At 34.3% G+C, this 16340-nt stretch overlaps 1 protein-coding gene across 5 annotated transcripts in view; it reads left to right on the top strand.

The window, feature by feature from the left end:
* Positions 1-16340, top strand: part of LOC134529518 (beta-1,3-galactosyltransferase 5-like) — a 66861-nt gene that overhangs the window by 28220 nt on the left and 22301 nt on the right. Inside the window, exons 3-4 of one of the 5 annotated variants that reach the window (XM_063363688.1) lie at positions 981-1095; positions 15754-16340. The exon at positions 15754-16340 is cut by the window's right edge and continues 22301 nt beyond it. Coding sequence is in view for 2 of the 5 variants with exons in the window: in XM_063363691.1 (XP_063219761.1) it covers positions 981-1095; positions 9311-10395 (1200 nt within the window). In the remaining 3 variants the exon portion in view is untranslated. Of the gene's footprint in view, positions 1-977; positions 1096-9310 lie in introns of all 5 variants that reach the window. The other 4 variants (XM_063363689.1, XM_063363687.1, XM_063363691.1 and 1 more) reach the window with 4 other exon arrangements.

The raw sequence follows: 16340 nt of genomic DNA, 5'->3' as shown, positions 1-16340 counted from the left end.
TTAATACCAAATTAAAAAAAAATTATGTTGGTCTCGTGATTTCTTAAAAAAAATGTAACTTAGGTTGTAGCCATGCCCTTGGCAAATAATTCACCAACGTTTTGGTCGACATTGCAGTCGCCATCATCAGGAAGCAGTTACCTACTGAGTTTCTTACCAGTTGTCCTGCCTTTATATACTCTTGCCTGAGAGGAAGGTGCTTCCTGATTGGCTGCTGCTGTGGGCCAATCAGAGCCTTCCTTTCTTCTGGTTGGCTGGGCTGTTTTTCCAAAAGGGGCGATTTGTCTGATGTTGGCTGTGGAGCTATGTTTTGAGGATTTCTAAAGAGTGGGTTCCATATTTTGCTTAATTTGTAGCCATCTTCTCTATTAATGTTTGCTGGGTGTTTTAATATTTCTATTGATTCTCGAATGTATCTTTTCTTGTATTGTCAGATGCTGGATATGGTGTGGAATTGGTCGAAATCAATGCTGTGTCTGGTTTCCATGGAGTGTTCTGCTGATCATGGGTTTTCATGTTTGTAGTCACTGATGTGTTCTTTAACTCTTGTGATTATTCGTCTGCCAGTTTGTCCTATATATACCTTGCCACAGGATCATGGAATCTTGTACACACCGGCTAGGTTTTCGGCAGGGGTTTTTTCTTTCACCGATTTCAGAGACCCCTCAATCTTGTTTATGGGTTTCAGAACTGTGTGAATTTCATGCTTCCTAAGAATTCTTGCCACTTGGTCAGAAATTCCTTTGACATAATTTGTGTTCTGTGTTATTTTGTTTCATAATTCACATATTGATATGTTTTTTACTGTTTGCTTGCATAAAAAAAGTTAAAATAAATGATAACTATTGTATGAAATCACTACCTAAAGTATTTTTTCCTCACAGCTTTTAATGTAAAAATATTACAAAACTTATAAAATGTATTGTAGTTTAATAAATTAAGTATTATCTTTAAAAGGGTTCAAATTTTTTTTGCAGCAGATGGCTTCTCAATTTTGCTTCTTCCGTTCATTGGTACTTGGCATCATTGGAATATGCATAATCACCTACTCATCATTTTATGGCACAATTGGATATTTTTATATGAAATATGATGGTATGTAAAATAATTTACAAGCTTAAAAGCTGGACTTTTCCTTTTTTTTTAATGGTAAATGTTTTTGTGTGCAGATATCTAATTTTAGACTACCATATTTACTTTAAATTATTAAAATAAAAAAAGTAAGCTGCAGAATATTATTTTTTGATTGTTTAAATTGTTACTATGGACAGTATTTTATGATTAATTGTTTAAAACCAAATAACACCGAAAAGAATGTTGGTACTTCTTGTAACACCAAAATTCAAGCAAATATACCATACGAAGTCATGAAAATAAATAGAATTTAAGCAAAACTTTTCTAAAATCACAAACTTTAAATTTTTATTATTCAAAACTCAATCAGTGCTATTATCTTAGTCTGTATTTTGTACCAAAATGTCTGATACAAATGGATAGAAAAGATAAAATTTACTTTGTTTGACTTTTTTTTTATAAGTTAATTTGAGTGTTACTGATGTGGGCATATTTTTTGAACATACGAAATTTTACTGATTTATTTTTACCTTTATGAGTAAATTTATTATAAAAAAATTTATTACAAATAAAAATTGTGTAAAAATGCAGTATGTATCACAGTCAGAATTACACTATTTTGGTGAAATTAAGTTTCAAGAATCATCATAGTGTAATGTTTGATAAAAATAAACAAAACCAATTAAAATAAAAACAATAATAACACTGAAATCTTCTGTTTAATGTTTGATATGATTAAACAAAATATATTGAAATAAAAACAATAAAACAAAAATCTGTTTTTTTAAAATTGAAACAAAAAAATAAAAAAAAATATCTTGTTTCTGTTTAGTACATTTTATCTTAGTTGTTTTTGCTTATGTATTTTGTAATATTAGCTATGCTCATTACAGACGTGTTAACTACGTGAAGTAAAAACACACCCTAGACTGTAATGGAAGAAATCTCATTTAATTTATACCACACAGTTGAAAACATAAATGAGTACTTTTGAAAAATCATTAAAAATTCACATGAAGTAGATATTGCTAATTAGCAAAAATTAAGTGGTTTTGATAAAATTTTGTATGATGTAGTGTATTTATGATACTTGTTTATTTGTTAGAAATAGTTTGCCAAGCACTATTATGAGACAGTGATAAACACTGGACTCATAACCGCATCCTTATTCTGGTTTCCTGAACTCACTCCAGGCAAATGTTGGTATGGTTCCTTGCTCTAGGCAATCAATGTTCTGTGCCATGTGTAATCGTTGTTACCACTCACCACCTCCGGCTAGCTCAAATTAGGTAATGAGTGGAACATACATGTTGCAGGTCACGAAGACAGAATAAATTAATAAACAATGTTCAATGTATTGCCTGTTTTATTTATTTATGTAAATTTTACACTATATTCTGGACAGAGCACACAAAAAAAATAAACTGTTCATCAAATATATATATATGACACTGAGCCATTGCCCGGCCACGGCCTGCTTGGCCCGCCGCCCGAACAACGATCGCTCGGCCTGGTGCTCGGACAGTGACTGATCTTACAGCCTTCCTTTCCTTCGTGCGGGCAGTGTCCTGGGCTCGCTGACGCAATTTTCAGCCAATCACGGCGCATAGCAACAGAAGCTCCCACGAAATGCTTACTTCTGTTCCCGTGATGCAGCGATTTTGTATCTTTCTTGCACTCCCGTGACCGTGACTCACACGCCTAGCGTGTGAAACAAAGCCTCGGTCGTTGAAAAAATGAAGGAAAATCACGTCAGCATGCCTTCTCGCACAAAAAAGCCAGCAAAAAATTACAAGAAAAATAAACTTGTGAATTTTAAAAATAAAAACAATAAAACCGGAGAATTATATTTACAATAACTTTGAAAAAGGAAAAACTTTAAATCTAACTTGAAATATGACAAAAAATTTATAACAAATTATTATTGCTGAATTGCATGAGGAAGGCTGTAATCTGGGTTGTTACATTAAGTTACAAAAGCACAAAAAAAAAATGAGAAAAATCTGTCCAAACCTAACCTCTGAAGTTCCTATATACCTCATAAACATTTCAATGCACTAAAAAACTATTCTTACAAATGTGGGTGACGCCCAAAATTTATCTTCACTGTCACTTAGGAAACATTCTCGAAACTCACAAAAACTCTTTAAACTGTCATGTGATTACTCAACATGCTCAAATAAATTTAAAAACAATCTCTCAAACAATTTTCAACAAACAACAAGTTGATACAATTCTACAGTCATGGCATGACAAACACTTCATTAAGATACAGTCGTACGCTTATCTTCAAAAACAAATTACATCAACAAATGACCTTCCTTAGGTTTCAAACCATATCTCCCCTTTCAGCAGCAACACATATATTAACATTGATGAGGGGTGGGAGCGACCAAGGAGAAGGGACGCACCCTTGCAAAAAAAAAAACATCGGACTCCATGCTGGAAACATATTTAAAATTAACCTCCTGGCCCCCCAGCTGCCTCACAAACACCACACAAAAACATTTGCTGCTTATTTAGGGCAATACAAAAATTCACCTAAACTCTGGCCATCATGAACACACAACTGCTTCTGGAGCTTCAAAACTCGACGACTTTTTTCATTAACGTATAGCGTTACATTTCATACCTTTATTATAGGAGGTTGACACCCTGTCATTTAATCCAAAACTATATATTTTACATTAAACATGTGTGGCACTCAGTGGCGTAGCCAGGATTTGTGTATGGGGGGTGTTAAGAAGCATGCGGCCCCCCCCCCCCCCCCCCCCCGTATTAAAGCGGGGGGTCCGGGGGTCCTCCCCCGGGAAAATTTGGATTTTTAAGGTGTAAAATAGTGATATTTTAGCAGTTTTTGGTACTTAAATTTGAATATTGTAATGGTAAAATTTTTATTAATTTTAATATGAAATTTGTTTGAGTGATGAATAACAAATTAATTAAAGATTTGGGGCTAAGGGGGGGGGGGGGGGGGGGGGTTGAACCCCAAACCCCCCCCCCCCCCCCCCCCCCGCCAGGCTACGCCCCTGGTGGCACCTTAATTTAAAACATGAAATCTTTTTAAAATTACTATCAATTTTTTCGAAACCATAACTATATTTAACACCTTCCCATGACACAACATTAAACAAACAAAACATTACCTAAGTGCAATGAAATTATCACAATGTAAAGCATTTCTTCAAATAATATTTAGTATCGGTCTACTCAAAAGAATTTATACCTATATTATTATTGTTATTGTTTCAAAACAACAGAAAAACATTCACATTGACAAATAGTCATTTATCTTTAAAATTTATGTGTACAGCTTTCCTTCTCGTTAAAAACCTTGTAAAAAATTATATTATTCATTTTAAAAATTTGCTATCATAAATCTTACATATCCATTTCTATATTATACTTTATCAAATCTTAAAAAAAAAAATACAAAAACTCTAGAAAATACAAAACATTATCAAAATATACATAATTGAAAGTACAAAAAAATTTATGAAAAACATTAAAAAATGGCAAAAATGCAACAAATTTAAAAATCACCGAACATGACGAAACTATATTTAACTCCACCCCTCCATCTAGGCAGTGGGCCAAACAAGTCTACACACACTGTTTCCAAAAGCTCTGTTCCTAGCACATGTTGCATCACCCCTTTACATTTCTCACTCATTACTACTGTCTGTGCACATGACAAAAAACTGTTTACATTCTTGGCGACAGTTCGGTACACACAACCCACATTTGTCACATTACTGTTTAGATTTTGAAAAAAATGTCTTTCTATCACTTCTCTGCAATCTGCAGAACTCAATTCACTGATTACCTCTTCGGCAAACTCATCCTTAAGTTTGTCCGAGAAGGCTTTCATTTCAGTCTCTACTTTTGTCATATGTTTATACAAACTCCTGTTCACATGTCCATTAACTCTTATTTTACAAAATGTTTCCTCTACATTATCCGAATATTCCCTGTTTTCCTCATCATGAAACTTTTCAAATGTGTTTTCAATGTTAATTTTTTCTTTTAAATCATGCCCAACAAATTCAATATTTTCTTTTGACACTATTACTTTCATTTCACAAGTTTCTAAATTAGTTTGTTCCCTTTCCACTTGTGATTCACAGCTCGGAACACTTGATGCACATGCGGAAATTTGATTGTTTACATTAACCTGTTTATGTTTAATTTCAGTTTCCACTTTTACAACTTCCTGTTGTTGATGTTTGAAAATTTCTTCCCTTACAGGCATGCATTCCATTTTCTGTTGCACCTGTGCAATTTGTTGTTGTATGGTAATTAACATTCGCATCATCTGTTCAGACCCCCCCATAACCTCACTTTGAATAGTTCCTGCAGGATGTTCCATGTTACCAGATATTTCTTGGGGACCTGGAAAATCCTGTTTTATAAATTTTGTGTTTAAATTTAGTTGGTTTTTCACTTCACTGAACCAAATAAAAAGATCTATACCTAACCAGTGATAATTTAAAAAAATTAAGTTTCTAAATTATGACAGTTTACTTGCTGTGTTTGTTGCTCTGTCCCACGTAGTCCCGTGAAGCGACGATCTCGACGTTCTGCGTAGTCCCACGATGCGACATCTCGACGTTCTGCATAGTCCCACGATGCGACATCTCGACGTTCTGCGTAGTCCCACAATGCGACATCTCGACGTTCTGCGTAGTCCCACGATGCGACGATCTCGACGTTCTGCGTAGTCCCACGATGCGACGATCTCGAAGTCCCGCGATGCGACGATCTCGAAGTTCTGCGATGCGACATCTCGAAGTTCTGCGTACTGGACACCCCTGGGTCTCGCAGCTTCAGTTTCCCGTGGTTTTTACGAGGCCTGGACAAAGCACTAGTTGAAACAGTCAGGCGGTAAACAGCACGGCCCATGATTGATAGATGTAAACATAGCTTAAAGTTCTTGACGTATTTTTTTTTTTAGAAAAAAAAAAGGTTTTTAGAAAATGTTGCTAACTCAGGGCATGTAGAAGTCCGTGCCAGCCACACGTTGGGCCGCCAAATGTTACCACTCACCACGCACCTCCGGCTAGCTCAAATTAGGTAATGAGTGAAACATACAGGTTGCAGGTCACGAAAGAATAAATTAATAAACAATGTTCGATGTATTGCCTGTTTTATTTATTTATGTAAATTTTACACTATATTCTGGACAGAGCACACAAAAAAAATAAACTGTTCATCAAAAATATATATGACACTGAGACATTGCCCGGCCACGGCCTGCTCGGCCCGCCGCCCGAACAACGATCGCTCGGCCTGGTGCTCGGACAGTGACTGATCTTACAGCCTTCCTTTCCTTCGTGCGGGCAGTGTCCTGGGCTCGCTGACGCAATTTTCAGCCAATCACGGCACATAGCAACAGAAGCTCCCACGAAATGCTTGCTTCTGTTCCCACGACGCAGCGATTTTGTATCTTTCTCGCACTCCCATGACCGTGACTACATGCCTAGCGTGTGAAACAAAGCCTCGGTCGTTGAAAAAATGAAGGAAAATCACGTCAGCATGCCTTCCCACACAAAAAAGCCAGCAAAAAATTACGAGAAAAATAAACTTGTGAATTTTAAAAATAAAAACAATAAAACCGGAGAATTATGTTTACAATAACTTTGAAAAAGGAAAAACTTAAATTCTAACCTGAAATATGACGAAAAATTTATAACAAATTATTATTGCTGAATTGCATGAGGAAGGCTGTAATCTGGGTTGTTACATCGTCTCTGCTGACATAACTGTTGACAAGACGTTACTACTCTTGATCATCTCCAAAAATATACGTAACATCAAAAGCTCTTTAGAAGGTGTGACAACATTTATCCTACAAATTATGTTTTAGTTTGGTCTCCTTTAAAGAAACAGAAAATATTTTATTTTGATTAAATATTTATTTTAAATCATCCTACTTCACTTAGAATGGTTCCAACCTGAGGAATCCAGCAGCCCACCTGACTCAATAAATTTTGATAAGGTCCACCAACGTAAAGGTACACAAAACATGCATGGTAAAAACATGATTTATTAAAATGCTTAATGAAAATAAAACAATTATTATGAAGCATGCTTGTTATAGAAATAAGCTCAAAACAAACCAGCTTAAATCATTATCTTGAAAAAGCACAAAAATCTTTATCTTTGTTGCCATTTTCTTACAACCTAATTAGGGTTTGAAGCCCAGTCTGCAATGTTCCATGGATAGGTACCGGGTCACTGCTGGGCGGTTTGAAAGCAATGAGTCAGTATATAAATTTTTTTGTTCAGACATTTTTCAGTAATTTTTTTACATAGCAATTAGTTATTCTCTATGGCAAATAGGGTTTACATACACTAACAGTACAATAGTATAAAAATATTGATTGTAATGAAAACATTTTTAAAGAATGCTTTAATGTAAGGTTCTATTTAAGATCGTTAAAAATATTTATTACTGTTTGAATAAAGATATTGATTATATTTATAATATAATTACTGCTACCGTTATGACATTGTTAAAAAAAATTGAAAATATTTTGGTTAATAGTTCAGTGGTGATCACAACAGATACATGGAGTAAACCTGTGAAAAAGTTGACTATCATTAGAATATTATTTTGTCACACATGGAGCTCGTATTAATACCTATAAAATTGAAAGGTGTTAAAGTATGAATCATTACTTTTTCACATCAGACAATTCAATATCTCTGTTAATTAAATAAGTAAGCTGTAATATCCAAAGGAATATTAGATTTCAACTTTAAAATAACATTGTTTTGTATGTGAAAACTACCTTACTAGCCATATATTTACTGCTGGGAGATAGTCACTATTAATTCTGTTTGTATTTAGTCATGCACAAGCAAAGCCATTTATCTCTTTTGCGACAGAAAATTACATTATTTCCCCTCGCTCGACTTGAAAAGAATTCTCAAACACACTAAAACTACACGCAACCATTACCTTTGCACAAAATAGCTCTGCTACCAAATAAATGTTAATGAATAGCATCTCCAGATGTTATCTTGGTTTCGCTGGCTTAGCATACAAAGAGGGAACCACAGAAGTGATGTATAGTTGATCTTTATTGTGCATGTTTGCTGAACATCTGATACTGAATAAAAGATATCTTGTTTCATATCCACATGGAATAATTCTTTTGGCTGTGTGGAATGGGAAATTCTTTACAATATGAGATGGTTGGCAAACCTAGCAAGGCACATACTGAAAGGACAAAATGTTTGTAAGGTTTTCAAACAGTGAGTTTGAATTAAAAGTTACGAAACATTAAATTTTTGTGCTTTCGTTTCATCTTGACATTGACATTCATATTTGCATAGTATTGACATAGACTTTTGAATCATTTGAATAAAATTTCTTGTAAGTAGTTTGGGCTGAAAAATTGATGCAATTGTGCATGTTTATGATTACGGTAATAAGTATTTCCTCTAATTTTTTATAACAAACTGTTAACAATTTTTGCTTTAGTATTAAAATATATACTTAATTAAAACAATATCATAGCCTTATTTCTATCCAGTAATGAAGTAAAATTGTTTATTAATATATATTGTGTACAGATTAGTCATTGGGCCATGAATTTGAAGTTTACCGCTCATTCCATTCATAATTGAAAATAAGAATTTTGTTTACACAATACTGGCTGCAAAAAATGTGTTAACTTGAAGCATGAATATTTTACATGTACATAGCTCCTTTTGATCTTCTAACTCATCTGATTAATCATTCTCATAGTGTGAAGGAAGAAAACATAAGAATGGTATTTTGTAAAAATAATGTACCTGAGTTTGACTAATGCATACTATTTTTGGCAGGTGTGCGAGTCTGGGTTAATGTAGTATATTTTACGACTAAGTTTTTACCACTATTTATAGTCGGATATTTTTTTGTTTTTTTTTTACATTTACTGCCACTATATTGTATGTTTTGATGTGTGGATGATATTGTGATGCCAACCAATAATTAATTAATTAAGTAATTAATATCAAGGTGTGCCATATCTTGGCATTTAACCACCAACTAAACATAGTGCATTTGAATACATCCTTTGAAGTAATACTTACCTTCTTTGTGAGAAAAAAAAAGCCACTGTAAAACTCAGTAGAATCCAGTATTACCTTACGGATATTATTTTAAAATCAAATAGTAATGTATTAGTTCTAGAATCTATAAAACAATTTCTTTAATAAATGTGTTTGGTTTTTTTTTGTGCAGGCATTCAAACAAAGTCATCTCCTGTCAGTCTGCCAACATTACCATCACTAAATTCGCATCAGTTTAATATTAATGTTGTGGAAAATGGATCCACGAGCATCAACAAGTCTGGAACTTCTCACTCGTCTTTATTTGCAGTGTTGTCACAAGAATTTTTGAAAGCGGCAAAAAGTTCTTCGAAGTCTGCACCACCAGCTGCTACAAATGCAGCACCTCAGCACTTGCATTTAAATAATGTAACCCCATCGGATGGCTTAGATAAAGGTTTCCTAACGAGTGATATATATGAACCTGGATATGAAATAACAAGTTCAGAGTTGTGCCCAGATTTTGGAAGTAATTTAAAACTTTTAGTGGTCATTACTTCTGCACCCTCTCATAATGAGGCTCGAATGGCCATAAGACAAACATGGGGTCATTATTCACAGCGAAGTGATATTTCAATTGCATTTTTCTTGGGTTCAACAAGCAATAAACAGCTCAATGAAGCTATACGAGATGAGTATCATCTTTATAATGATATAGTTAGTGCCAAATTTGTAGACTCTTACAACAACCTTACTTTAAAGACAGTTTCAATGTTACAGTGGGTCGATATTTACTGCAATCAGAGTAGTTTTGTGTTAAAAACAGACGATGATATGTTTATTAACATTCCAAAATTGCTTACTTTTGTGGATAAACATTTTAAAGATAAAAGGACAATATTTGGCCGCCTTGCAAAGAAATGGAAACCAATTCGCAACAAAAAATCCAAGTATTTTATTTCACTCCAACAGTTCTCACCATCTGTATTTCCTGACTTTACCACAGGGCCAGCATATTTAATGACTGGTGATGTGATTCATGATTTGTACACTCACACATTGCAGAAAACATATCTGAAACTTGAAGATGTTTTTGTAACTGGAATTGTGGCACAAGATCTTAAGATTAAGCGATCACATGTCAATGAATTTCTTAATAAACGCATTTCTTTTAACCCCTGCAATATCCAAAAAGGCATTAGTATACATATGGTGAAGTTTCATGAACAGTTTGATTTGTGGAAAAAACTATTAGATGGCAGAATGAAGTGCAAATAAAATATTGTATTGGCTACTTCAGCAGACATTCTTCAGATAGATTTAAGGGGGTAGTATCCTAAATGGTTATACTTTAAATTTGTATTTTACTCGTGAATTAAATGTTGGTTAGTTGTTTATTCAGTTAAAGGTCTTTAATACAGCATTTTATGGTTCTGCACATTCATAATCCGGTACCAATCAAGTATTGGTTCAAGCTGTTTACAATGGCCACCAAGTTGCCTTACTGTGCTGTGTGCATTTTTAGTTCTCTTACAGAGCTTATAGATAGTGTATATTTCAATACAGTTTTTCCTGTTTTATAGCAGTTTACATTATACATTTCACATTTTATATGCCCGTATAACTATATTGACATTTGATATTCCTGCAAAACCGCATCACCATGGGCTCGAGCATGCTGGATTCGAGACCTTTTACTGTCAATGTTTTTGTCAGATTAAAAAATTTGTATTTAATGGTTTTGAAAAACTTAAAAGCCAATTTTTATTTCAATTCTAGCATAAGCAAAGACAGGGTTCCCAAAAACCGGGAAAACAGGGAAAATTAGGGAAATTGAAATGGCTCAAAAACACAGGGAAAACTCAGGTAAATTTGTTGTGCGGCAATCACAGTGTGTGTGTGTGTGTGTGTGTGTATATATATTTATATATATTGATTAATACATGTATCACAAGCTCATTTTTTCTTAAAAACAAAATCGGAAAGTTGGGGTGCGGGTCGTACATGTAAATCAAAGTAATAGATAAGCCACGAGTCCCGGGAAAGTTTGGTTCACCATACAGCTGTGACGTGCCGAATTTCATGCTAGGTGGCCCCGGACCGTGCCGAGCTGCGCCAAGCCAGTTGGCGGCACCGTAGTTCGTATACGTTTGGCAGTTTGTGTCATAACTTTGAAGTATCCGGTACGCTGGAAACTTTTTGAAGATTGTTTAGTGAACATATTTTCATTTATTCAGATGTATTTTTTCAAAAGTGCTGCAGCTGTGGTGGTGTTTTTGTATCACTGTAATTTGTGTAGTTGGTAGTATTATGGTTTCATGACGAGATTTTTGCCTATCTCACACAACAAAAACACCGCGAAAATAGTTACACATTGTGTTATTCTGAGTCAAGAGTTCTACAGAAGCAGTTGAATATATTTGAAATTTTTTAGTCAATTGTGAGAAATGTTTTTTTTTTCTTTTCAGAAGAAATCAACAGCGGTCCTCTTATTATTTTCTCATTAGAAATGTAGGTTACATTCACGGGTGTGTGCTAGCACAGTTTCCTTAATTGTGCAATGAAAACAGGGTGAAACTTGTGAGACTAAGCGTTTCAGTATTGAATGTGTTTTGCTACTCTACATTAGGCCTAGGCCTATTCTTGATAGTCTGAGTGGATAATTGTGTGACATTCACGATGTCTAAATTCAATCCTGCTTGGCTAGATGGATCACAGTTTCCTGACTGGAAAAAGTGGCTACGTCATGTTGAGGGTGATGACAATAGTGCAAATTGTATTTTGTATAAAAAGGTATTTTCTTTGAGTAGTATGGGTAGGCAGTCTGTGAAGAGCCATCAAGAAGGGAAATTTCACAAACAGTTGGTTACTGCGAGCAGTATTTCTGCATCTATGTCAGCATACTTAACAAAGCCTTTAAATCACCAAGAAACAAAGGGATCAATTATTTCAAGTGTTTCCACAGCACCAAATTCTGAATTAGCATCCAGCACACCAGCATCCTGTTCATTGTTAACTGGATCATCATCATCATCATAATTCAGTGCTCTCAAAGAGGCATCTTCAGGTATGGTAAATAAAATACATTTTCAGGGAGACAGTAATGTCAGAAAGGCAGAAATATTGTGGGCATTACATTTTATTATGAAAAAAGACAGTTTTAATAGCCAACAAGGAATAAGCAATTTGTTTGCTAAAATGTTTCCAGATAGTTCCATTGCACAAGAAATGCAGCTTAGTAGTACCAAGACTGCATACTTAGTTACTTATGGACTTGCCCCATATTTTTTTCACAAACTAACAGATGAAATCAGATCCACAAAATACATTGTTGCGTGCTTTGATGAATCCTTCAATAGGGTATCAAAGGTACAACAAATGGACATAGCTGTACGTATATGGGACGTCAACAAAACTCAAGTAATGACCAGGTACTGGAATTATTCATTTTTAGGCAATTCTACAGCTGATGATCTCTTAGAAGGGTTTCAACAGGGACTAAAGGATGTGGAACTATCCAAAATTGTACAAGTATCCATGGATGGGCCGAAAGTCAATTGGTTGTTTATGAAAAAATTGAAGGCAAAAACTAGGGTGTGCGAAGAAGATCCAGATATATTAGACCTGGGATCTTGTGGTCTCCATGTTATTCATGGTGCCTTTCAAATGGGTTTTAGAAAGACCAGGTGGGATGTTGTTCAATTTTTAAGGGCCATATATTCTGTGTTCAAAGACTCACCTGCTCGATGATCAGACTTGAGACAAGTTAAAAGTTGCAGTGTTCTTCCGATCAAATTTTGTGATTGTCGGTGGTTGGAAAATGTCCCAGTGTGTGAGAGAGCAATACAAATTTTTCCTCACTTGAAAAAAATTTTTTAAGACCAGTAAATTACCTGCTACATATTCTGTTGAGAAAGTGAAGGATTGTTTGAGGGATTCTTTGTTGCTAGCTAAGCTGAGTTTTTTTCCTGACAATGGCTTCTTCACTTGAACCATTTTTAAAGAAGTTCCAAACATCGAAACCAATGTTACCATTTCTGCATAAGGAATTGGAGAACTTGCTAAGAGAGTTGCTGGGACGTTTCATTAAGATGGAAATTTTGAAAGCCAAGACAACTGCATATCAGCTTATTAGTATTTATTTGGACGATGTAAGTCTGGGACTTCCTCTCTCAAAGTTGAAAATTGGATTTGCTGCAAAGCATGAGTTAGGTGTGGTTGATGTAAAAGAACTTCAGAAACAAAGGTTCTTAACAGAATGCAAAACATGCATGGTTCAGATTGCCAAGATACTTGTTGAACGTAGCCCAATAAAATACAAAATGGTTAAAGCTGCTTCTTGTTTGGACCCTAGAAAATTGTTGGACAAACAGGAAGAGTGTAGGACAAGCATGGATATATGTTTGCAAATTCTTATGTCTGCCAAGCACCTAACTGCTCTTCAATCTGATAGAGCTAGTGTTCAGTTTACCAAATTTGTTACTAATATCAATTTTGACAAACTTGCATCATTTCATGTACACAATAACAGATTGGACACTTTTGTTGCAGATATGTTGAGTGGAAAAGAACAGTTTATAAAGATATATGGCTTGCAGTGAAAATTACATTAATTCTCTCACATGGTAATGCTTTTGTGGAATCTGGATTCTCCATCAATAAGGAGATGCTTATTGAAATTCTCCATGAGGAATTTTTGATTGGCCTGTGACGAGTTTGGGATGGAGTTAGTAATGCTGGTGGTGAAAATTGTATTCAAGTAGATCAGGAAATGTTATAATATGCCAGAGGAGCAGCTTCAAGGTACAAAGATGCCCTGGAGCAAAAACGTCAAAATGAAGAAGAGGACAAGAAGTTGGACAGATATTGTAAGGAAGGAAAAAAATGCAAGACTGTAGAAATTCAAGAGCTGCTAAATAAAAACTGGAAATAGAGAAACAAAAAGAGCATTTAGAGATAAAAATTTAAAAAAATTAAGAAAAATATGTAATGGGCTTAAAGAATAACCAGTACATATTTGTAATATTTTGTGAATGTACATTAAATATGCAAGATACCTAAACCTTTTTTTTCCTATGCAGCAGAAGTGGTTTAACATTAGGCCTATGAATGTCTAAATGTTCACAGCAATTTAGCAGGAAATAAAATAGGTGATAATACCTTTATGTTATTAGCATAGGTATGCCTGTATATTATGTAAAATTGTTCTTATTGTAATTAGTTTATTGCATTATTTTTTTAAATTTAGCACAGGGAAAATATATTATAGGACAGGGAAAACTCAGGGAAAATTACTGAAACAAGTTGTTGGGAGCCCTGAAAGAGCATTTAATGATGTGGTATACTATTTTGAATTAAATGTTTTGTACATGACATTTTTCATAAAACTCTTCATTTTCTTAACTCAATAAAAATTTGGTGTTATAAAAATCTTAGAATCTGAAATTTTTCAGGGTTTTGGGGTGACAGAATGTTTATATGTGAATTAATGATATCCTATAAATAAATAGTTTTACAACAAAGACTAACAATTAATTGTTAACAATTGTATATCATGGTTTTATGCTCTCAATTCTTGCTAGAATTGAAATAAAAATGTATTTTTTAGGCTCTTAAACCCATTAAATAACACTTATCAAAGAGATAAAACCATTTATGAACCTTCATCTGTAGTTATTTTATTTACTGAATTTAATTCAGAGGCAAAAATACAAGATTATAGATGAAAGCTAATTAGGAACTTACCCCTTTAAGGTTGTTTTGCCTTTGGATGCGCTTGGTTCAGTTGTGCTCAGCTATAGTGTGTGGTGTGCCATTCACATGCATGGTTTTAATCAATATTTGTCCTCCGAGCTGAGCGGATCCAGTTTGCAACGACTTTTAAAATTTATTTTGTGTGTATTTGTGCCTCATAGGAAAAATTGTTTGTAATGTTATAGTTTGAAAATTGCATTCTTTGAAGATGAGAAGTAAAGTATCTAGATCTGATGAAATATTTAAAAATACATTTTTTTTTTTTTTTTAGATCAGCATAATGAATTATATAGGTAAAGAAGAATCACCATGAATTGACACCACAATTTGGCTTAAAGTAGTCATATGTTTTAAATGTTTCACTGTTAAATAGCATTGTCATTGTATTTGTTTACAGGATTATCTTAAAGATTTTTCTGGTTTTACTGTACTTTGTTTTTGGTATGTTTTTACTTGATTCTACAATTTATACAGAAAAGTTTGTAAATGACTGTTGCACTGTAAAATGGTTTCTTGGTGATATTTATAAAGAAATTTTATAAGGCTTACTGCTTTTGACTGCTTGAACAGCTGATGATAGTGTAAACAATGATTTAGAGTTTAGGCTTATGCACACCATGCAATTCCCACCCCCTCCCCTCCCCGTGATAGTAAATTGAGATATTTTCCAGGTTGTAACTTTTTTTAATTTGGGTTTTTGGTAGAGATCTTTTCTAATGATAAAAATGTACAAAATAGATAAAAATAAGTTTTAAAAGAGTTCTAATGGACAGGTTAAGTTGTTATTATGGTTATACTTACATAAACAACTTGTCAGTTTCCTGCCATTTACATTTTTGGTATACATCCTTGTTGCTGAGTGATTATGTGATGTGTTTGTAGGCACTGTAGCTGTTGGTCATAAAATTTTTTCCACTGCACAGCCCCATCCGAGCTCTATAGTGCGACAAGAGAAAAAAGTCTTCTCGGATTCCACGCTGCACATCATCCGCCTTCCCCTTTCGCAGCATGGAAGGAGGGGTGTCTGGCCTAGTCGTTGCGCTTGAGTCGTCTTACAAGAGCAGCAATGCCGTAATTTGTAGTCAGTCCAAACAGTTTTATGTGCCTCATGGCATTGAGTTATTAAAATGTTTGTTTAATTTTATGATAATAATTCTTTATTGAAAATTACCTTTTGAATTTTATGTATAAACCACCTATGCATACATATTTAATATATCTATGTATAAAGGAACTTCCAAAGGCACGGCTAGAAAAACTTTGATGGACAGAGTCTAATTTACTGCGTAGCTAAAAAATTATAACTGGGCCAAGATTATACCAAAGTGCTTCAGAGCCTATTAATTACATGCATGTCCCGCTTCAAAACAAAACAGGCATAGAAAATTACCACTGTGCATGAACAGGAATAAAAAAAAATGTGAGTGATATGGAAATGTCTAATCTTGCTACCAAGCAAATTTTGTGCT

The sequence above is a fragment of the Bacillus rossius genome, chromosome 2, assembly GCF_032445375.1.
Source record: "Bacillus rossius redtenbacheri isolate Brsri chromosome 2, Brsri_v3, whole genome shotgun sequence".
NCBI classification, from domain to species: Eukaryota; Metazoa; Arthropoda; class Insecta; order Phasmatodea; family Bacillidae; genus Bacillus; species Bacillus rossius.
Note: the sequence above shows the minus strand (reverse complement) of the source record. Positions and strands in the feature narration are given on the sequence as shown.